At 37.4% G+C, this 25,439-nt stretch overlaps 1 protein-coding gene across 1 annotated transcript in view; it reads left to right on the plus strand.

Moving 5' to 3' along the window:
- LOC131166049 (UTP:RNA uridylyltransferase 1) overlaps positions 1-5,127 on the plus strand; it is a 75,349-nt gene extending 70,222 nt beyond the window's left edge. The window contains exon 6 of the mRNA XM_058124276.1: positions 4,695-5,127. Within this exon, the coding sequence (XP_057980259.1) occupies positions 4,695-4,905 (211 nt within the window). The 3' untranslated portion in view covers positions 4,906-5,127. The remainder of the gene's footprint in view (positions 1-4,694) is intronic.
- The last annotated feature ends 20,312 nt before the right edge of the window (positions 5,128-25,439 follow it).

A 25,439-nucleotide genomic window follows, 5' to 3' on the forward strand; every position in this document is an offset into this window, starting at 1 on the left:
CTTTGACCCTCATACTCAAAATAGGATGCAAACAAACTCTAAACACTTTGAATACCTTAAAAACACAGTAAAAATCCCTTTTCAAATTTTTGATATTTTTCAGGAATTTTATGCTGTTTTTAATAATTTTTAACACTTATAAATGCTAAAAATACAAGACAATACGAGAAAACTTAATAAAAAATATTTAGAAACATACGAATTATCCTAAAAATCCCTAAAGGTTGGAATATAATTACCAAACAAAAAGCTAAGTAAAAGCCTAAAAGAAAACATTTTTTGAATTGGTAACAACTAAATAAAAGAAAAATAAATAATGAATAAAATAAATTAAGAAAATTGTTTTAAAATAAAAAGTAATATTTTTTGGCTGCCTCCTATTTTTTTCATAATTTTTGCCATTAAAAAACATTTTTTATTGGTTTTCTAAACATAAAACAAATTTATAAATAAAATAAAATAAATAAATAAACAAATAATACAGGATAAATCGGTCAACCGATCTGCGTGGTCCGATCAACTGGTTGAGCAATCTGGTTCAATGCAGCATATGCGCGGGACGCGAGTTGGTGGGGTGTTATCGCTGGAGTTTCTATTCCAACGCCTTCTCCAGCAAATCGCCAAGGAAGACATGGAAGCCTAATATAGAAAAGGCTCGATTTGGCCTCCTCTGACATCCAAATTTGATGTTGTGGCTAACATTAACATTCAATTCCTGTTGACCCCTAGAGTCTTTTCCGACCAACAAAACAATCTAAAGTGCCCAAGAAACGACCTGTAATTAGCTTGGTTAACTGTTGCCGGCAATAATGGCGACGGCGTGGTTCTTGGCTCTCTAGAGCTCTTTCGGCCTATTTTTTTTATTGGTTTTGAACTTCTAGACCTATATTTACCTATTTCCTACCCTTTGGACAGCCCATGCACTTAAAATTTGGATTTTTTCAAACTCTCTCCTCTCTCTTCAGCCAGCTATGGCATCCGGCCATCTCTTTCCTCCTCCTTTCTTTCTCTAAATCATCCAAATATTTATTCTTCTGCCCAGCCATGACCTCACAGCAGAGAAAATGAAAGATTTAAGCTATAAAGTTCAATCTTTTTTTGGAAAGTCCCTTGGCTGGAAAATGCACCATTTTCTACTTCTTTCCCTCATCTATTTCATCTAAATTCTGAATAAAATAAAATTGTTTCTTTTTTTGTTTGGTGAATTGAGTAGTCCTTTGGTTTCTTGGAATCTTCATTTTAGGAGACCTCTGAACGATAGGGAGATGGTGGAATTGTCATCTTTGTTTTCTTTATTGAGTGGGAGTAATCTTTCCTCGAGGAGGGACATTTGTTCTTCATCTTTGGACAACGCAGGTGTGTTTTTTTGCAAATCTCTTTTGAATTTTTGATTCGTTCCAACTCTTCTTTCTCACTATACTATTTGGAAGGCTAAGGTTCTCCCTAAATTAAAGGCTTTCACTTGGTTGATTGTACTTAGTAAGATAAATACCAATGCCTTTTTGGAAACTAGGAGACCTATGAAGGCTCTCCCTCCCGATGTGTGTGGTCTGTGACAAGGAACTCTGAGACAAATTTTCACCTTCTTTTGCAATGTGAATTGCTTGGAGTATTTGGAATAAGCTTTTTGGCATTATGCGAGAAAGCTGGGTTTGCCCTCCCTTGGTGGAAGACTTTTTAGAAATATCCTTTGTAGGTTTTGGTAAAAGAAAGGGCCAACACAACTTTATGGAAATGTGGCTTTTTCTTAGTATTATGGGGTTTATGAATGGAGCATAATACTCAGATATTTTCTGGGAAAAAATTAAATCAGATGTTAGTTTGGGGAAAAATAAAGTTTTTGGCCTTTTTGTGGTTGACGGGTATGGATTTTTTAAAGAGGAAGACTTTCAAGAGCTGCAAAGAGATTGGAGGAATATGTTGATTGGATGACTTTTTTTTTTTTTCTTGGGGCATTTTCTATGTTTTTTGTTTAGTCTTGGAGTGTCTCAGTTTGTCTCAGGAGATTTCTCATTCTCCCTCTTGTAACTTCTTTGTCTATTAATTGTATCTTCTTTTGTTATAAAAAATAAATAAATCTTTTTCCGTTAACAAAAACAAAAACCCTAGTTTTGAAGCAATCTTATATTTATGCACGTATGAAGGTATCAAATCGACCATTAAACTAATTTTGAGCATACTACACACCTGGTTTCAATGAAGATCAAAGTTAGTGAATCATACTTCATGTTTTTGGCACATTGATTCTTTAAGAAATCAGGCAATTTAATCTTCTCTTTTCTCTCGCTCTTTTTCCGTCTCTTGCTTTTCTCTCTTGCTCGTCCTTCACTTGATTGGGTGTTCGTGCTCCCTTGAATTCAACGCATGTCCTCTCCTAGCTCCTTGGCTTCTTTTAATAAACAAGGGGTTTGGGTTTTAAGCCAAAAACCGAAGCATTTCCAAAATACCCTTAAAAGGGTGTATTTTCACCGGATTGCCATTAAAATGAAATTAAACCAAAATATTGAAAAAATTAAGCTCAAAATTAGTCCCACTTGGATTCTAAAGCCTCACAAAAATATACAAACCTTTTAAAAGTTGAAAACTGGGGTCTGGAATGAGCCTGGACAAAAATGGGTAACAGCACAATGGGCTAACTGAACACAGTCAATTTATCTTTCCTGGATCTAACCTATGAAAATACCCAAGAGCTGGCTCAAATGCAGTAAAATATTGAGAATACCCGGCCCTACCCACTCCAAGCCTGCATCATTTCCTTCGGCCTGGCAGGCCCCATTCTTTGCACAACCCAGACCATTCAACTCCATCTTCTCCACATGACCATCCTCCAAAGAAACCCTAGCTGCATCCGACCCCATTGCTGGCCCCCTCAAATGCAGAAGACTGACAGCCGACGATGCACGACCTGGCACCATAATCTGCATCGCACCCCATACTGATGGCAAGTCTTGTTGGCTCCAGCTGTCACAATCTTGTCCCTTGAAATGAGTATTGTTTTAGAGTCCCTTGCCATTACCAGAATCCTTTACCCTTACACTTAATTCCTCTGCCATCACACAAAATTCTTGTGCAAATCCTCACTATCCATCTTCTGACCCATTGGAAACAAAAACTGAAAGGAGCTTGCCTTTCCATCCCAGCCCAATCCCTCCAACAACGTCCCGATCTTTTTGAGCCAATCGCCAGCCAATCCATTATGCTACCAATTTGCATGCTCTGGTATCCCTATCCCAGCCTTCCAAACACTAACAACATGCCTTCCAAGAACTCAATTTCACCAGTGACAGAACCTCACCCATCAATTATGATTTGGGTTTACAATTGAGAACAAATCAAACTCACATTTTTAGCTCTGTCCAGTCTCAAATAGAAAGAAGGTTTTCCCTTTGGTGCACTGATCCTCTACGATAGCTTTGGCAATATCTCCTGAATTCCAAGGAATAAGCCTTAATGACGTAAGTCCGTCAAATTACCCCTGCTGCGGCCAGTCTCAGGATCTGAAAATCTCTTATTTCTTGTCATAGTTTACCGAATTTTCATCCTCTTCAATTCCCTTGTCTTATCTTTCTTCTTGTTGCTTGTTACTTAGGTTTTGTTTTCCTTCATCTCTCTTTTTATATATTACTCAAATAGTCTCCTAGCCTTTTTCTCAAAGTCGTCAATGATACAACTCTTGATAGCTCTGCTCATCAATTTTACCTTCTGGAGAGCCTATTTAGAAATCCAAATTCAAGAGGATCAAGACCTGTCCAAATATAGGAAAAGGGTATTTTTGTGCAAATTCTCAAGGTTGTCAATGATACTACTTTGATAGCTTTGCTCATCAATTTTACCTTCTGGAGAGCCTATTTAGAAATCCAAATTCAAGAGGATCAAGACCTGTCCAAAGATAGGAAAAGGGTATTTTTGTGCAAATTACACGCGAAACAGTAAGCACCATTTTCATCAACAGAATGCCCAAATGCAATCTAAACTCCATTCTTTCTCTTCCCTACATCCCAATCTCCTCTCTCTCTCTCTCTGACAACCAGAGCGACCATGGCGATCTCCTGATTCAATTTCTCGCTATTTCCAGCACCAGACAAGCTCACGAACTGGTCTGGAAAGCTCTCTCATTCTCCTCAAAATTCCAGAACTGAACCTTCTGCTCGGTCCCATCAGGAATGGCTTCTTTGGAAGTCGATTCCCATCTCAGCCTCCTCCTAGGACCTTGGAGAAAATCATCAAAAGCAGCCCTTGGCGCAAGCACTATATACTTGTCCACGAATGCAAAACCGTTTTAGAAAAAATTACTTCTCCTGAGAAATTTCTGGTCCCCCAATGGATCAGAGCGGAGACCTCGAATTGCCTGTGGACCTAATAACAAGAGACAAAATTCAGAATTGTCATGCCCTAAACACACGTCCTTGATGAGACTCCATTCAAGCCTGCCTTATGCCTTTCTAATGTGTAGTTTGATTGCCACGTACAGGCTTTCACTTTTCATTTGTTAATATTGTGGGCTATTAAGATTTTGTGAAATACTATCCTTTGAACATGAGATTTACTGAATTGTAGTTATTTCTTCTAGAAATTATATCCGAGTCTTTTATATCTGAAAAATATATGCTCACAAAACTGTATTTATTTGGAAACATTGAGTGAAGACATTCATTTATTTAGTAACCAAGGCATGCACACTCAATTTTATACAGCAAGCGAGCTAAAGACTGGACAAGGAGAATTGGGAATGATCGCCATCTGATATGCATAGAAGATCCCTTCGAGGTATCCCATGATTTGGGTCGAGTGGTGGACAAGCGTAGCATAAGAGTGCTGAGGGAGGAGTTTGAACGAGCTGCTGATATCATGCAGTATGACCCTGATCCCTGCGTCACCCTTTTTGAGCCCTATTTGCCCGATTGACTTATTTTGCTATTGTTTCGAGGACTTCATTTCCTGTAATTATGGTAAATTTTATGCAGTTTGTAAAGTTCAGACACTCATATTTTCCCGTGCATTTTGTTTATACCTTGTATTTAGGGTTTAAGCTTTTGTTTGTGTCGGTTGCTGTAAAGAAAATGATTTCTAGCACTTACAATCTTAAATATTAATAATATTCAGGCCCAATATGTTTTGGGGATTAAATCTTCAGGCTCAAAATGTTTTTGGGGATTTTCGCGCAGCATTACTTGCAGACGGATACTAATCCTACCTGTGCCATGCATCAAAGTAAAGTCTATCCTATATAAAAAAACAAGTAAAATTTTTTGAAATTAAAACTGATATTTTCTAGAAGAAACAAATTTCTTACCAATGTTTGAACGGAGAAAAATCAATTTGTAAAGAAAAGCATAATCTTTCGAAAGTAAAAGTAAATATTTTTAAGAAAATAATTTTTTTGTGTTATGCACGAGTGTAAATTGTGTAATTCATTTTGTATAATATTCTGTCTTAGAATATTTTCAAAAGAGGTGAGCCTCTATACACCCGTAATTCAGTCGATTAAATTAATTTACATTAAAAGTATCTATTAATTAGGTTATTTTTTTGTCATAAAAAATTTATTTGGTTGAAAAATAAAATAAACTAAAATAATGTTTAGGAACATGCATTTAGTCCTTGGAGCGAAAATCAACAACACAATTTTCTAATATAAGTTTAATCTAAAGGTTGGAATTTCATATTCTTCGTATTTTAAATTAATAAAAGTAGAAATAAGATAAATTATATTATGTAAAAAAAAGTATCTTTACATTTTAATAGTATGACAAAATATTCTTAAAAGAAAGTTAATTCAACCAAAGTTAGTTAAACTTGCATAATAAACTATAATTTGGATTAGTTAAAATTTTCAACCTAAAAAGAAGAAACTTGATATGGTTTAAAAACAAAATAATCTAGCAGTTCATTATATTGTAAGGAATAAATGCTAAATGTACGGAGTGGACTAGTTTGAAAAAGATCCAGCCTATTTGTGAGGTGTCGGGTCCTTCACCCTAGCATCTTCTCACCTATTTGTCATATCCAACCAAGACCACCCTAGATCAACTTATTCACAAATCAGACATGAATACATTTGAGGCATTAAGCGGTTGAAGAGTCTTAATATGTGAAGAACATGTGTCGTGTCCCTAACTTGACTTTTGTTGTATTTGTTTGGGGCATGTATTAATTTTTCACCTCACTCTGGTGCATTTCAATTTCTCTTTTTCTTTCTTCTGCTCATTCTTCAATTTCTGTCTTTTCATGGTCAGTTAGGACAATCATTGCACTACTTTTATTATCTTCATACCACCCATGTGAATTAAGCTTGAACAGGAGTCCATAAAATAAGTTTATTTCTAAGGGTGGCTTAGCCTTCACATCTTAAGTAGGCTACAAGACTAAGGTTTTTATCCCCCCATTAGATGTCACCTCTAGGCTAGCAAGTCAAAAACAGAGACTAGTATACAAATAATATCTAGAAGAAAAGGAAAAGTTGAGTTTCATGAACTCTGAGTTGACGTCAAAAACTCAAAAGAACAATAAATGGCTCAACAATACCTTACCAGGTGTCATAATCACCACAGGTGCTCTCTCAGTGCTCACAAGGAACCTTATGTGCTACAAGTCATGTGAACATATATTTTCAGTCTCATGAGATACCATGTAAATACATAAGTTTATATAGCTAGATTAACACGAATGAACTACTAGTCAACCTACATAAGGTCACAATTCCTAGATTAGCCATATAAAGAGAAACTACATATAAATAACCTAAGTGTGTAACTCTTAGGTTATATACAAGTATGTAAAGGGTATAACTTAGTGTTAATCATGGCCTAATCATCCATATTCAATTTTTTTGATTTTATTTTTTTTTTATTTTTGTTTTTTTAGTAATAAAAACTCATCAAATGGGAGCACACAGTGTCACATGAAAATTCTCAACCCCCCCCCCCTCCCCAACTAAAGTGGAACATTGTCCTTAATGTGAAAGTATAGGGGAAATAGAAAAGATGTGCACGAGGGAAGTAGAGTGTACCTGGGTAGAGAAGTAAGGGAAAAGAAAAACTAAAACTAAGGAAAAATGTACCTGAAAATTAACTAAAAATAAAATAAGGTAAAACAAAATGAAAAGAAAAACATCACAGTTTGTTTGGCGGAGGCTCGGGAGGAATTTCATCTGGTGGGTGCAGTTTTATAAATTAAATTGGCGGGTCTCTAAATTTGAGTTGCCACAATGAATTAGTCTTATTACCTGCACGAAAGTTAGCCTTAAATGAATTAATGCTCTTCAAATACTAGACAATACATGTGCAGATTGACTTTCTTGTTTTAATAAGAAAGGATCTTTATCCAGTATACTTTCCAAGAAATTTAATTCTTTAAGAACTGGTTTTTGAGGTAAAGTTAACAGAATAGTTACCTTTAGTTTTTCAAAAGCATCAACATTAAAATTTTTACATGGTTCCTTGAAATTTGAACTCTCACCATTCTACTCAACTTCTTCATCTGATGCACCAATTACCTTACCGTTGCAGAGATTTGCTTCGGCATTACAATCCTTGACATATACTACAGTAGGTAATGACGGTTCCATGGTTGTCACTTGCACTTGAGTATCTGGTTAAGATGACGGCTCCACGATTGCAGACTGCACTTGACTATCTAGCCGGGATCACAACTCCTTCAATTCCGGGCTTGCTTCCTCCGAATTTTCTTTAACTTCATTTGTCTTAGTAGTAACTTCAGATGTTAGGAGAACTCTTTGTCTGTCGATGGGTATCTCAAGTCGAGAAATTTCTTCTTCACTTCTCAAAGTACTAACGACCTTCTCTGTCTCAAGAGAATCCCCTGAGACATCATGTACTTGTTGATTTTGTTGCCGGTATACTTGAGGATTAGACTGAGGTTGTGCTGAAAAATTCCCCTCATTCCAAGGTATTCAATATCATGCTTATCTTAGTCAAATCGGTGTTTAACTCGTTAATGGTGCCCCGCAATTCATTCATGGTCTGAGTGTTAATCTGCATAAATTCTTGAAGTGTCTTAGCCATCTGTGTCATTCTATTCTCAAAAGACGTCATCGGTGGAACATGAGCTTCATTAGATTGAAATCCTGGAAGTGCATAGCTCTAATAGATCTGTTGTGGCTAATACTGATGCGAAGGAGCAACTGGATCATAAGTTGGCTGCGACGAAGGTGGTGCATAAGATTGAAGAAGATTATGAAACTGTGAAAAATATGGATCAGATTGATCATCCTCCATGGGAAATTCGGGTGATTCCTCCGTTCCGGATTGTAGGTGTTCAAGAATGGCTGATTTGGAGCTTTGTTAACCCAATTTTCTGATGTATCTGATCGAAACTACTCTCCTTTTCTAATTCTTCTACTCTCCTTTCTAGTGAAGCAATAAGAGCCTGGAGATCAATCTCCTCTTTAACCTCATATTTACCTCCACCACCGATTGCACTGAGAGGTTGTTATACCATTGGTTCCCAATCATATTGTGTATTCTAGTGTTTGGCACTTTCAGCTAAGTAGTCAAGGAATGACAGTACCTGATTTGATTCCTTTCTGAAGAATTTTCTATTGCACATAGTCTAGACAAATTATTTACAATCAGGAGTAAGACCTGTATAAAAATAGTTGACTAACCTCACAGATTCAAACCCGTGATGTGGATAGATATTTATAAAATCTTTGAACCTCTCCCAGCAAACTTGAAAAGTCTCGTTACCCTTCTGCATAAACTGACTGATATGTTCCTGCAAAAATTGAATTCTCTGTGAAGGACAAAACTTATGCAGAAATTCATGTTCCATATCAGCCCGATTAGAGATAGAGTGAGGTCTCAAAGAATTAAACCACATCCCTGCTTTATCCTTCAAAGAGGCAGAAAATAAACGAAGTTTAATAAATTCATCAATTCCAACTCTAGTAATAACAGTATTGCAAGTCAACTCAAAATCCTCCAAGTGCTGATAAGGACACTCAGATTCCATTTCGTGGAACTAAGGTATCACTGACCTCCTCCCATGCTTAATCAGGAAATTAAGTGCATCATTAGGTAAAGTAATGTAAGACGGTGCAGTGATTCGCGTGGACTGTAGAAAATCCATAAGTGTGTGTGGTGCAGATGTAGCCATTTTTTTTCTTCCAAAACTCTTTTTTTTTTTCTTTTTTTCATGAGAAAAACAAAAATAAAAGGGAAAAACACTAGTTTGAAACTAAATCTGGCATTCCCTAGCAACGACGTCAAAAACTTGACTCACTTTAAAAATGAGTAGCGCAAAGGCTATCCCAAGTATAGGAATTCTGTCATGTAATATTTAATCCAAAGGTCAGATCAACTTCTCAAGGAATGCAGATTAATTCAAAACTTTGTGTAAATCCAAAAGAAAATAAGAAAAGAAAATTTTTTTCTGAACACAGTTCAAATTTGGTTTCTTGGATTTTTGAGATTTTTGCAATGAAACTTAAAACAACATAAACCCTAACTAAAATATTAACATGTATAAAAATAACTAAATAGATGTCAGACTCAATACCAAACTAACGAAGTACATAGACCCCTGCAATCATTCAATTGAATAAAAACCAACTACGCAAAATAAAAAAATTCAACTAAATAAAAATACCAAATTTAATGTTGAGATAAAGCAAAATTAAACTCTCGCAAAAATACTGCTTATAAATGCGAACTTTATTAATATAATGTACAAAGAAGTTGTTTGAATTCTAAAACAAGGTATTTAAATAAGATGAAGACAAGCTAAATTAAACAGTCCCAAACAAACTCAAAGCAACAATAATTAATTAAAGCAGAAAAAAAAAAACAAATTAAAACTTACTCCTGCTAAAAAAAAATTAAACTTTAACAATACTTCAAAAGGGAAAAAAAATAAAGATAAAGCAAAGTAATAAGAGAGAGAGAGAGAGAGAGAGAGCAAGCCATGAGGAGAAATTGGAGAAGCTTCTTCTCCCTCCTGCTGCACACCGCTTCTGTAACGACCTGCTTACTTTACCATTTTTTTCCCATGATAATAAAACAAATATAATAACCCAGAAAATCATAATCAACATGGACCCGTGGGTACCAGGGATGCATCAGAAATACAACACGGAAGCCTAAGCAGCAGGAAACATGACATCATATACATACCACGACACCAAATCAGTACAATACCAGAGTTTACTACATATATCATAAAAATACACATAACCCAAAAATGTCCAAAAGTGGCACAGAGTCGCCGCCCACAAATCCATCAGACCCTAGTAATAGGCTTACCCTTCAGACAAGGTAAAGCAGCTAAACTCTAATGCTGCGAAGCTTTATACACTCTCCTACTTGGGGCTCCTAAAATGTTGTATAATTTTGAGGTGAGACACCTTTCAGTAAGAAAAATAAACTAATACCAGTGTGTGGCAACATGAGTATTTCCGTGTTATACATAAAACCATACGTAAACATATTTAGTGAAATTGTCTGTATCATATCTGGGAAACATATATACTCATATCATGATAGAACATACTAGATTTCTATAAACATAATTCATCTCATATAATAATAATACAAAAACAACCCTAGAAGGTTAACTGGATGGTGTCATGTCTTACCCCCACATGACTAAGTTGTGTGGTCCAAAGGCGGGACCTGACAATGGCTGGCCGACCACTGCTAAGTCAAAAGTAAAGTCTATAAGTACAATGAGTCTGCTAGATCTGGTCCGTACACCAGGGGTGCCAACACTTCAATAAACCATATCGACTATCCATCCTCACGCTGCCCCGTACGACATTGATAACACAATATCACAATGATCGTGATCACATAGCTACGGTACCGTACACATGTAAGCCTAAACCAAGCCAACCAGGTTCTGATAACATATAACATATTTCAAATAGTGATACATGGCTATTTCATAATAATAATTGTCAAGTTAATATCATCATATCATTTTGCATATATAACGTGAAAATCATGGGCCCGTACGCCGACATTTCTTATTTTACTATTCACGGCCCGTACGCCGTATTACATATAAGATTAAATTCTCAGCTCGTACGCCATCATATCATATTTAAAGCTCGGCCCGTACGTTGGCATATCACATAAACCCTTGGCCACACCGGTATATCATAATAACAACTCTCGGCCCGTACGTCGATATATCATAATAGGCTTTGTATCATTTATCATTTTCCCAAAAAACAGTAATCCATAATAAATTCTACTCATGCCACACAAAATGGGTATTACACATATTTAAAACATATCATCATTTACAGCAATATTTCCCAAACATAATGCTAATAAATATATTTATTTTTCCTAAAATTAAATGCTATAAGATTATACGTATATTTTCATAAAAACAACTAACTTAGTTTATCCCCTTACCTGATTCCTAAAGAGCCCCTAAAGTATATCAGATTGCACCTGCAGGGTTTCCCGTTCAACATCTTGAAATCAACATCTCCCAGAACAGAAATTCAGTATTTCTCAGAGTACTACATTTTCTACAACTGCAAGAAAGTCAAATACTGAATAAAAAGTCTTACCCCAAATCTGGGATGGAATTCAAGCTAGCCCCACCAACAATCCACTCTAGCAGATTTGTAAAGAACTTCACCAAGAGTGTCGTGATAGCTTTGGATCATCAATTCGGTGAAGAATGAACCTAGAAATTAAGAGAGAAGTGTAGGGAACCAAAGAGGAGAGAGAAAGGAAAGTCTGCGCATGAAATTTCAGCCAAAAATGAAGTTTGGGCATATTTATACACTGGCCTTCATCAACGAGCCACGTCAGCTTGTCGACGAGGTCACGAAGGTCGTTCGTCAACAAACTTTTGTTTTCGTCGATGAAATTCAGAGATGAGCAATTATCCTCTCGGTATCTTCTCGTCGACGAGACATGTCCCCGTCGACGAGCCCCTCATGTGTACTCGTCAACAAACTCCCTGTGTTCATCAAGGAGGCCACATTTAAGTATTAAAATTACAATTTCCTTTTCTATTTCTTCCATTATTTAAATACCATAATTCCCCAGGTCACTACATTCTCCCCTCCTTATAAAAATTTCGTCATCGAAATTTGCTATTCTTATGATTCATCATCCTTTAAAGACAAAACGGTCTACTTATTTTATTACTTACCCTCACTTATGGCAGAGGAATACCGTGGTTACATCCCAAGTCCTAGGAGATTACATATATAAAATAAAATTCTCCCAAAACTAAAAGATTACTCACTAACTAAACTATTACATGAATTTTCCAAAGAAACATTACCTACTGTTACACTTTCTTGAATAATTGTGGATATCTCTGCCTTATTTGTTCATCGAGCTCCCAAGAAACTTCTTTTATTGCATTATTTCTCCACAAAACTTTCACCAAAGGAATCTTCTTATTACGTAATTCTTGTTCTTTCATATCCAGAATCCGTACTGTTACCTCCTCATAAACTAGTGAATCACTGAACTCTAACTCTCCATAACTAATTACATGAGAAGGGTCTGAGACGTATTTCCTTAACATGAAAACGTGGAATATATCATGCATCCTGGATAACATAGGTAGTAAAGCTAACCTGTAGGCAACCGACCCCACTTTCTCTAGAATCTCGAACAGACTGATGAACCTAGGGCTGAGTTTACCTTTCTTCCCAAATAGCATAACCCCTTTTAATAGAGCTAGTTTCAAAAATACATGGTACCAACATCAAACTCCAATTGTTTGCGGCGGGTAACAGCGTAACTCTTCTATTGGCTCTAAGCCGCACTAATTCTATCTCTGATAAGCCAAACCTTATCACGTGCTTGCTGAACAAGCTCTGGTCCCACAACTCGCCGTTCACCCATTTCATCCCAAAATAAGGAGAACGACATCTCCTACCGTAAAGCGCCTAAAATGGTGCCATGCCAATGCTGGCTTGATAACTGTTATTGTATGCAAATTCCACCAGCGGCATAAACTAAGTCCAACTACCCCCAAAGTCTAGCACGCACGCACGAAGCATATCTTATAATATCTGAATCGTCCTCTCAGTTTGCCCTTCTGACTGAGGATGGAAAGTCGTGTTAAAAGATAACTGAGACCCTAGAGCCTCCTGCAAGCTCCTCCAAAATCGTGACATAAAACGTGGGTCTCTGTATGACACTATAAACACTGGCATGCCGTGAGAATGAACTATCTCTTGAATATATATCCCTGCCAGACTGTCCATGGAGTAGCTAATCTTGATGGGAAGGAAATGGGCGGTCTTGGTCAAATGATCCACAATCACCCAAATTGCATTCTGGCCATGTAATGTCGACGACAACCCTAAAATAAAGTTCATAAATATGTAATCCCATTTCCACTCTAAGATAAAAAGTGGCTACAACTGGCCTGCCGGTCTCTGGTGCTCAGCTTTTATCTGCTGGCACGTCAAACACTAGGCTACATACTCGGCGATTTCTTTCTTCATGCCACTCCACTAGTATGACTCTCGCAGATCCTTTTACATTTTCGTACTACCGAACAAATTGTGTACAAAAATCTATGAGCCTCCTCCAAGATGGTCTTCTTGATGTTAGTATTGGTAGGAACACATAATCTGGAATGCAATCGCAATGCTCCGTCATCTGCAATACAAAATTCCTCCCCCTGACTATTCTGCACTCTGACTGGATAGTCTTTCTGAGCAACTTTAATCCTTTCCTGTAGAGTAGGCTGCACCACCAGACTGGAAATACATACTTAAGGACCACTCTCAACCAACTCTATGTCAAGTCTCTCTAGATCCATCATGATCGGATGTTGGATTTCCATAACTACCAACACTGATTCCACAGACTTTCTGCTCAAAGCATCAGTCACCATGTTCGCTTTCCCTGGGTGGTAATTGATAGTACATTCAAAATCTTTAATAAGCTCCAACCACCGTATCTGCCTTATATTCAGTTCCTTCTGAGTGAAAAAGTACTTTAAACTCTTGTGATCAGAGAAAATTTCACATTGCCCGTCGTACAGGTAATGTCTCCAACTCTTCAATGCGTGTACTACTGCAGCCAATTCAAGATCATGGGTAGGGTAGTTCTTTTCATACTCTTTCAATTGCTTGTAAGCATACGCTCCCACCCTGTAATGCTACATCAGTGCACAGCTAAGTCCCTTCAAGGACACATAACTGTAGATAACATAACCCTCGCCCCCTGACAGGATGACCAATACTAGTGCTGTGACAAGTCTTTGCTTCAATTCCTGAAAACTTTGCTCACAACTATTGTCCCACTCAAACCTGACATTATTCCTAGTTAGTTGTGTTAGAGATCCTGATTGCGCTGAGAATCCCTCAACAAAACGACGGTAATACCCAGCTAGTCTCAAGAAACTCCTGATCTCCTGGACATTCCTCGGTCTAGCACAATTCACTACCGCCTCAATTTTACTAGGATCCACAAAAATACCATCTTCTAAAATGACATGCCCAAAATACACAACCTTCTCAAACCAGAATTCACATTTACTAAACTTAGCATACAACTTCTTTTCTCGAAGCGTCTGTAGAACCTGCCTCAAATGCGTCTCATGCTCCTTATAGCTCCTTGAATAGACCAGTACATCATCAATAAAAATAACAACAAACTGGTCTAAATATTGGTGAAAAACTTTATTCATCAAATCCATAAATACCGTAGGAACAGTCATAAGATCAAACGGCATAACGAGAAATTCATAATGCCCATATCTGGTCCTGAAGGCTGTTTTCGATACATCCTCTGCTTTCACTTTCACCTGATGATAGCCTAATCTAAGGTCAATCTTAGAATACACCCATGTACCCTAGAGCTGGTCAAACAAATCATCCATACGGGATAGAAGATACTTGTTCTTGATTGTCACTTTGTTAATCTCCTTATAATCTATACATATCCTCATAGTCCTATCTTTCTTCTTCACAAATAGAACTGGAGCTCCCCATAGAGATACACTAGGTCATATAAAACCCTTATCAAGCAAATCTTGCAACTGATTCTTCAATTTTGCCAACTCTATCGGCGCTATTTGGTAAGGTACTTTAGAAATTGGCATTGTACCTGAAAGCATATGAATAGGAAAATTTACCTCACGATCAGGTGGCAAACCTGGTAATTCATCTGGAAAAATATCTGTAAACTCCTTTGTTACTGGTGCACTAGCGAGTTTCAATTCATTCCCTAACATTTCCTTCACAAAGGTCACGAATCCCTGACAATCACTCAGTAGTAGTCTCCTCGCCTAAATAGCTGAAACTAACTGAGGCGGGGATTGTACTCGCGACCCTACAAACCTGAATTTTGATCTTCCTGGAGGTCTGAATATCACTTCTCATGAATAGCAATCTATACTGGAAAAATTAGCTGCTAACCAGCCAATCCATACCAAAAATTACATCAAACTCATGCATGTCCATCACTATCAAATCAGCAAATAAAAGTTCTCCTTGAATATCAACTAAACAACCCCGAAGCACCCTACTACAACTCACTTTTGACCCGGTTGGTGTAGATACCAACAGTTCAGTATCTAACAACTGTGTTTCTGCCCCATATAGTCTAGTGCATTCCAGAGACACAAACGAGTGTGTGGCTCCTAAATAAAATAATACAATAACTTTAAAGGAAAGCATGCTAACCATACCTATCGCCACGTCACCGGTTGTCTCAGCATCACCCAACGTCAAAGCAAAAACTCTGGCTGGAGCCATATTTCTCTACTGGGCTCCACGTGGCGCTTAATAGCCTCCCCGGTATGGTATGGGAGCAGGAGCGATATTTGGTGGTAAAGGGCAATCTCGTGCCATATGTCCCTGTCTAACGCAACGATAGTAGACAGCTTGTCCCAATTGATACTCTCCCCAGTGCCTCCTCCCACAAATCTGACAGGCAGGAGAATTCTGTACCACTTGTACCTCACGACCTCTAGCATCCTGCCTCTATCTTCTACCATAATTTCCTCTCCTCCATTGACCTTGCCTAGGATCCTACTGATAGCCTGAAGATGCAGATATCTTCTTTTGCCCCTAATCCTCTGCATCCAATGCTCGCTAACCTCAGCCAAGGCCGCTTTGTCGACTAACTCAACTAAGTCTTGTATCTTCAGTACCACCACCTGCTTAAATATACCTCGCCTAAATCCTCTTTCAAACTGTCTCACTTTCTTTACCTCATCAGGAACAATATACAGAGTGAAATAGGAAAGCTCTATAAACTACTCCGTATACTGTTGGACCGATAGCTGTCCCTGCTTTATACTCAAGAACTCTTCCACTTTAGCCTCCCTGATAGTAACTGGAAAATACCTGTCAAAGAATGATTCTTTAAATCGGTCTCATGTCATTGCTATCAGCATCGTCCTTTGCTGCTCTAGAAGTCTCACAGCAGTCCACCACCTCTCGGCCTCTCCTGTCAGTTTATAGGTGGTGAAGAGGACCCTCTTTCTCGATCTCCTGCATCTAATTCTCAACGGCTGTAGAATCAACTCCTCTTGAAAACACCAGAGGATTCATCTTGGTAAACTTCTCTATAGTGCACCCATGGCATGCAGACAAACCTCCCTACTCTCTGGAGCTCCTAGCAATCTCAGCCATAACCTGTTGAGCCACGCTGCATAGTACAGCGTCAGAATCAGTCCCGCCTACACTTGAGGGCCCTGCTCAATCACTGCCACTCGCATGGGCACTACCTCCTCTTGGATCCATCTAGAAAAACAATAAATGTAACTTAGGAACCCTATAATATAATTTACACGCCTAACATAGTTCCTTATCCTAACTTTCTCAATTCATTCCTAACTCCAGTCCTACATTCTAGGAACACAACCCGATAATAGTTTACTATGATTTTCTTGAAATCGTCACCCCAAGAAAAACACAGAAACTACCATAGAAGTCCTGCCTCTAGACTGTAAAACAAAACCTTAAATCATTTTCCTATACTCTGGTATTATTTCTGCTGCACTCTAAAGTCTACATAACCTAGCAACCTAGGCTTTTATATTAAACTGTAACGACCTGCTTACTTTACCATTTTTTTCCTATGATAATAAAACTGATATAATAACCCAGTAAATCATAATCAACTGGGACCCGTGGGTACCAGGGATGCATCAGAAATACAACACAGAAGCCTAAGCTGCAGGAAACATGATATCATATACATACCATGACACCAAATCAGTACAATACTAGAGTTTACTACATATATCATAAAAATACACATAACCCACAAATGTCCAAAAGTTGCATAGAGTCGCCGCCCACAAATCCATCAAACCCTAGCAATAGGCTTACCCTTCAGATAGGGTAAAGCAGTTGAACTCTAATGCTGCAGAGCTTTATCCGCTCTTCTACCTGGGGCTCCTGAAATGTTGTATAATTTTGGGGTGAGACATCTTTCAGTAAGGGAAATAAACTAATACCAGTGTGTGGCAACATGAGTATTTTCGTGTTATATATAAAACCATGCATAAACATATTTAGTGAAACTGTTTATCATATCTGGGAAACATATATAATCATATCATGATAGAACGTACTGGATTTCCATAAACATAATTCATCTCATATAATAATAATACAAAAACAACCCTGGAAGGTTAGTTGGCTGGTGTCATGTCTTACCCCCACATGACTGGGTTGTGTGGCCCGAAGGTGGGACCTAACAATGGCTGGCCGACCATTGCAGGGTCAAAAGTAAAGTCTGTAAGTATGTGTACACTAGGGGCACCAACACTTTAATAAACCACATCGACTATCCATCCTCACGCTGCCCCACACGACAACGAAAACACAATATCACAATGATCATGATTACATAGCTACAATACCGTGCCCGTGTAAGCCTAAATCAAGCCAACCAGGTTCAAATAACATATAACATATTTCAAACAGTGATACATGGCTATTTCATAATAATAATTATCAAGTTAATATCATCATATCATTTTGCATATATAATGTGAAAATCATGGGCGCGTACGCTGACATTTCATATTTTACAGTTCACGGCCCATACATCGTATTACATATCAGATTAAATTCTTGGCCTATATGCCGTCATATCATATTTAAAGCTCAGCCCGTACACCGGCATTTCACATAAACCCTCAGCCTGTACACCGGTATATCATATCAAAACTCCTAGCTCGTACGTTGGTATATCATAATAACAACTCTCAGCCCGTACGCCGATATATCATAATAGGCTTTGTATCATTTATCATTTTCCCAGAAAGCAGTAATCCATAATAAATTCTACTCATACCACACAAAATGGTTATTAAACATATTTAAAACATATCTTTATAGCAATATTTCCCAAACATAATGCTAATAAATATATTTATTTTCCCCAAAATTAAATATTGTAAGATTATATGTATATTTTCATAAAAACAACTAGCTTAGTTTATCCCCTTACCTGATTCCTAAAGAGCCCCTAAAGTATATTAGTACTGCACCTGCAGGGTTCCCCGTTCAACACCCTAAAATCAACATCTCCCAGAACAGAAATTTAGTATTTCTCAGAGTACTACATTTTCTACAACTGCAAGAAAGTTAAATACTGAATAGAAAGTCTTACCCCGAATCTGGAATGGAATTCAAACTAGCCCCACCAACGATCCACTCCAGCAAATTTGAAGAGAACTTTCCTAAGAGTGTTGTGGTGGCTTCGAATCGTCAATTCGGCAAAGAACAAACCTGGAAATTAAAAGAGAAGGGTAGGGAACTGAAGAGGAGAGAGAAAGGAAAGTCTGTGCATGAAATTTCAGCCAAAAATGAAGTTTGGGTATATTTATACACTGGCCTTCGTTGATGAGTCACGTCACCTCGTTGACGAGATCACGAAGGTCGTTCGTCGACAAAATTTAGAGATGGGCAATTATCCTCTCGATATCTTCTCGTCGACGAGACACGTCCCCGTCGACGAGCCCCTCATGTCTACTCGTTGACAAACTCCCTATGTTCGTCGATAAGGCCATATTTAAGTATTAAAATTACAATTTCCTTTTCTCCTTCTTCCATTATTTAAATACCATAATTCCCCAGGTTACTACAGCTTCCAAAGGAAGAAAAAGAAAAGACTAAAACAAAAACTACTCCCCAACCCTACTAAAGACTCCTGCTTTTTAAAATCCTTTAATTAATTCCCCCAGGCATGGCTCTCGGGTCTCACTCAGACAACTCTAAACCAATGCATGGCAAGCCCACATGAATTTCACATGGTCACATCATGATTGGGCTTCCTAGCTCACAACCGGCCTTCTTCACGCATGCACTCTTCTCCAAGCACAGCCCACTTATGAACATGACAAGCCCAAGGAGCCACATGGCTTATGATCTCCAAAACATGCACGTCCAAGCCCATGCACTGCCCCACACCACTCCAGCCTTGTGAAAGCTCAGTTTGATGCAGACACGTGTTCATTCACACAGGCCACGTACATTTAATTTCGGATTTAATATGCAAAATTTTTCCTGCGATAATAAAGTACAAAAAATTTGTAAATTATTGAATAAAAAAAGCAAATAATATAAATTGAGCACAATGTTAAAGTATTGAGCATAATTGGGCATTTAATTAAAATTATAATCTTTAATACATGAATTTAAATGGCCAATTATGCAACTTTGACACGTAATCAATATGGTTCATTAGAGTCCTAGACAACTGGCGTATACATCAACCAAAAACGATCTAAGGTAATCTTTTTATGTCTTCTGACCTGTGTAGTGTGTGTTTAGCAAAACTTTCAACATCCTTCCCTTGGTTGAAACTAAGTGAAATGGATGAAGTTCTCTTTTGTTTTAAACTTTGATTTGCACTAAATCTTACATGTTTCATATCCTCAAAAAGAAAAAAAAAAATTGGCATGTAACGTTCACAAATAAAGAATTCAGCATGCTCTGAGCTCAATACTAGTATTTCCAAAAGGTGGACCAAATTGACATGCAAACATCACATGCAAATATCACATTGAAACTCATTAGATGACAACACACAATATCACATGCAAATGCTCTTCCCCTAACTAAAATGTAGCATTGTCCTCAATGATTGAAAAGAGAAGCAAAAGAATAATACTGAAGGAAGTAGAGGCATACCTGGGTAGAGAAGTAAGGGAAAATAAAAACTAAACTAAAAGAAAATATACCTGCCAATAAACTAAAAATAAGACAAAATAAAACAAAATGAAAATAAAGGAAAGAAAAACATCACAATATGTCTAGAGGAGGCTTAGGAGGAATTTCATCTGGTGGGTGTAGGTTTATAAGTTGAACTAGCGGGTCTCCAAATTTGAGTCGTCGTGACGAGTTTGTTTTGTTACCTGCACATAATTTAGTTTTAAATAAGTCAATGCTTTCCAAAGTGTCAGACAAAACATGTGCAGATTGACTTTCTTGTTTTAACAAGAAAGAATCTTTATTCGGTATGTTTTCTAGGAAATTCACTTCTTTAAGAACCAGTCTCTGAGGAAAAGGTGTTGAAATAGTTACCTTTGGTTCTTTAGAAGCATCAACATTAAAATTTTTACTTCGTTCCGTGAAATTTGAACTCTTACCATTCTGCTTAACCTCCCAATCTGGTGTACCAGTCACCTTACCACTGCAAAAAGTTTTTTCGGCATTGCAATCCTTGACATTTACTCTAATAGAGGATGACGGTTCCATGGCTTCAAACTGCACTTGCGTATCTAGCTAGGCTTGAAATGGGGATTCACCTTCCTCTAATGCACTCAATGTTGTGTTCAACCTAGTCAAATGGGTGCTTATCTTGTTGATGGCTTGAGAATTTTGAGTGTTGATCACATTTTGGCTTGCCATGAATTGCTTAAGTGTATTTGCCATCTGTGCCATGTTATCCTCAAGAGACTTCTTTGGTGGAGCGGGTGCTGCTAAAGAATAAATCTGAAAAATATGATGTGGCTGATACTGATGCTGAGGCGTAGCCTGATGACATGTTGGCTGAGATGGTGGTGCATAGGACGGGGGAGGTTGCTGAAAATGCGAAGGGGATTGACTAAGTTGATCATTCCTCCTTGAAAAATTTGGATGACTCCGCCATGCTGGAGAGTAAGTATTCAAGACTGGTGGATCCTAAGGTCGACCCACCCAGCTTACATTCTAAAGTTGCTCTGTACTATTCTCCATTTCCATCTCCATAGCATCCAATCTTCTGGTGATTTCAGTCATACGTGCTTGAACATCAACATTATCCTTCAATTCATACCACCCTCCATGAGGTATTGCTCTCAATGATTGAGCTAAAATTGGTCTTCTGTCAATCCTAGTATTCCACTACTGAGCATTTTAGTTAAATAATCCAAAAGACCCAGTGCATCATTAGGCTCCTTATTGAAGAAATCTCCTGAACATATAGTATGGATGAATTGTTTCGATTCAGGAGTCAACGCAGTGTATAAATAGTTAACCAGGAGTGTATAAATAGTTAACCAGGCGCCATGATTCAAATCCATGATGGGGACACATGTTAACGAGATCTCTAAATCTCTCCCAACTTGTATGAAATATTTCATCAGCCCTTTGCATGAATCGACTGATCTGTTCCTGAAAAAATTGAGTTCTCTATAAGGGAAAATATTTTTGCAGAAATTCACGTTCCATATCAGTCCAACTAGAGATAAAATTAGGCCTCAAAGAATTAGACCAAATCTTCGCTTTATCCTTTAAAGAGAAAGGAAATAAACGAAGTTTAACAAGCTCATCAGTGCCAGCTCTAGTAATAAAAGTAGTGCAAGTCAACTCGAAGTCCGTCAGGTGCTAGTAAGGACTCTCAGGTTCCATCCCGTGGAACTGAGGTATCACTAATAACATCTTATGCTTAATCGTAAAATTTGGTGCATCATTAGTTAAGCATGATGGTGTAGTGATTCGTGTGTGCTGTAAAAAATCCATAAAAGTGTGTGATGCAGATGTAGCCATAGTTTCTTCAAAACTTTTATTTTTTTCATGAGAAATATTAAAATAAAGAAAAACACTAGTTTGAAACTAAATCTGACATTCCCCGACAACGGAGCAAAAAAAATTGACTCACTCTAAAAATGAGCAGCGCAAAGTCTATCCCAAGTATAGAAGTTCTATTATGTAATAATTAGCCCAAAAGGTCAGATCGTCTCCTCAGGGAATGCAGATTGGTTTCAAACTCGCGTAAAATAAAAATAAGAAAATAAGAAAACAATTTACTGAACACAATTCAAATTCAATTTATGGGGTTTTTGAGAATTTGTGACGAAATTAAAATGATGTGAAACCTAAACTATGAACCTAACATGCATAAACCAACCAAACAACTCACTAATTAAGCACTCAAATAATAAATCAAAATCAAGAACCTCACTAATCAGTACCAAACAAAGACAAACTAAATCTAACAGTTTCAAACAAACTCAACTCCTTAATAACATAAATGAAAAATAGATCCAATAATATTTAAGAATAAACTAAACTTAACGATGGCTCAACTAAAATTAATCTAAACTTAAAAATAAATAAGGCTCAACTAAATAAATAAATTAAACTTAACAATAAATAAATTCAAACAAACTCTTAAATAAAAATAACTGAATTTAAACTAATGAAAAACTCCAACAAGATATTTAAAATGCATTAAAGTAGAATAATAAATAGCAAAGTTCTAAAAAAATATTTTAAATGTCATAAAAAGCTCCAACTAGATATTTAAAATGCATTAAAGTAGAATAATAAACAACAATGTCATTAAATTAAAATAAAACAACTAAATAACAATAAGAGAAAGAGAGAGAATGAAAGAGAGAGAGAGAGAGAGAGAGAGAGAGAGAGAGAGAGAGAGAGAGAGAGAGAGTAATGGTTGTGAGGTGTGCGAGAGTTGCTCCCTTTTAGTTGTGCACAGCTCCCCCACCCCCCCCCCCACCCCAAGAGAACCCCCAAGCAATGCAGCTCCCAAGGAAAAGAAGACCCTAAAACCCTCAAAAAGCCAACTCGCTAAAACCCTTGGCTCACTTTACAATTAATGCCTTACTCTCCCCAAAAGTAAAGTATCCCCTTTGCCTTAAATGCCCTATGGGTCTAGCTCTCCCCCAAAAGCCCTACGTGTAACACCCCGACCAGCCACGTGGGCCCGAGGTGCTACTTTAGTGACGTTTGTGTATCTGATGCCATATTCATCATAAATAAATAAATGTAACGAAAAATAATGAAGCACTCTCCAAACATACATTACCAGAGTTCTAATTTCTATTATACATTAAGTTTCCAAACATCCGTACTAAAAACCATAATACAAAACAATACCCATCTTAGTCTATATAACCATAATACATACTCAGGGCTTCAAACCCAGCTTACATACAACAGAGTTCTTACTGACACTCAAAAAAATCTATCTGGCTATCAACCTGCCCTAGAGTACGCTAAACCCGACCTCGAGATGGTCTTAAAAAGATAATTTGTATATTGGGGTGAGACACTTCTTAGTAAGGAAGATTAAGTTAATATCGGTGTGTGGTCAGCATGCATTTGGTGTTTACAGAAAACATTCATTCTTCATTTAACCGAAAATAGTTACTTTACATCGTACTAACTTTATACAGTTGAAAATGTTTGCCTCGTTTTCATTTTATAAACAATTCAGTAAATAAATAACATCATTTACATAAATCTACAGATATGCATAAAATACATTCCCTGTGAATAACACCATTTACTTCCCCCATGGCACGGGTTGTGCAGCTCGAAGGCAGGACTAAGCCCGGGGTGATCAACCCAGACAAAGTCAAACATACATCTGCATCTAACTCCAACTATGCAAGCATCCGCAACTTGATTGTGTGGTTTCGATTACCTTACCACAACCTGAAAGTCCGGGCTTCCAGGGAAGGTACACCCTCTATCGAGGCTAATCGGCTGAAAACCCCCTACACTGCTATCTAGAATAGTGTGGGCGCACATGGACATATACTAAATCTCTTGCAATCATTTCATATAAAGCCTGTCATTTAATAACTCTCGTTAAAACATAATCCCAGCCCTCGTGGCCATCATATAAATCTTAGCTCACAACCGATAAACATAATCCTGACCCTCGCGGCCATCATATAAATCTCAGCTCACAGTCGCTATATCAAATCCCGGCCCTTGCGGTCGTCATAATAAATCCCTGTGTTTTCATAAACAGTTCCAGTATTTCACAAACATTCCCATTTTCGGTTATAAAATAGTACCTACATATCATTCACCTACCACACAAGTTTCAATATTTGAACATAGCCTATAGACAACCAAGAAAACATAGTATATTCGATTTATAAAATAAAACAAAGCTTCCCACCATTCATTTTTACTCACAATAGCATAACAATATATCCTAGGTTTGAAAAAGGTTTATTTTGAACGGTCGGTTTTCAAAGCATCAACTAAAACATAAATATACTTACACCAAAAATATTTCAAAAGGTTCAATTTCATTAAAAAGCTTACTTAACTTAATCCCCTTACCTGATTCTGAAAAAGAAACTGAAATGGGCCAAAAACTCAAAACCCTAGCTTTTCGAATCAGTAGAAACATGAGATCCTATGAGCTAGGAGGAGGGAGAGTGATCTAGGAGCATGAGGGAACCCGTAGGAATCTTTTGATGAAGAAAACCCGAAACCCTAGAAGAGCTCAAAAGAGAGGATTTTGGAATTCCTAAAAAAAAAATGAGCTCACTTCTATTTATAGGTGAGTAGCGCAACAGAAAACCGTCGACTGTTTTCCCTGTATCCATAAAACCATTGACGGTTTTGTGGTTGACTCGCCTTGTTGACCCAAAATCGACAACAATTTTTCTCATGCTTTATGAAACAGTCAACGGTTTTTGGCCCTGTCTTCTAAATTCTTTCCTTTTCTTTTATTTTCTTTTATTTCTCTCTTTTATATTTATTTTCTTTTATTTTTTGAGTTTGGGTTTCTATAATCTCCCCTCCTTATAAGAATTTCATCCTCGAAATTTGCTAACTGATGTTGATCACTTCATAAACTCACGATCCATTTCTACCGAAAAGTCAGTAGCCACCCACATAGAGGCCCCGTCCCAAGTTTATTACATACCCTCACTTATGGCGAAGGAATACCGTGGTTACGCTTAATGTCTCGAGAGTTTACAATACCATATAAAACCCTCCCAGAGACCATCCATACTCAAAATCATAAACAACTAACAAACTAAAACATACTTACCTTACCGGACCTGCAAATAAAGCTAACTCTTATCTGTGCAATCATACTGGTCTGTCTAATATTGATCCTCTCTAAAAAGTTGTATTTATGTCTCTAGCTCCCATGAAGCATCCTTGATCGCATGATTACGCCACAACACCTTTACTAACAGTATTTTTTTAGTACACAGTTCCTTTATTTTCTGATCCAAAATCTAAACTGGTACCTCCTCGTAAG

Source organism: Malania oleifera, chromosome 10 (assembly GCF_029873635.1).
Source record: "Malania oleifera isolate guangnan ecotype guangnan chromosome 10, ASM2987363v1, whole genome shotgun sequence".
NCBI lineage: Eukaryota > Viridiplantae > Streptophyta > Magnoliopsida > Santalales > Ximeniaceae > Malania > Malania oleifera.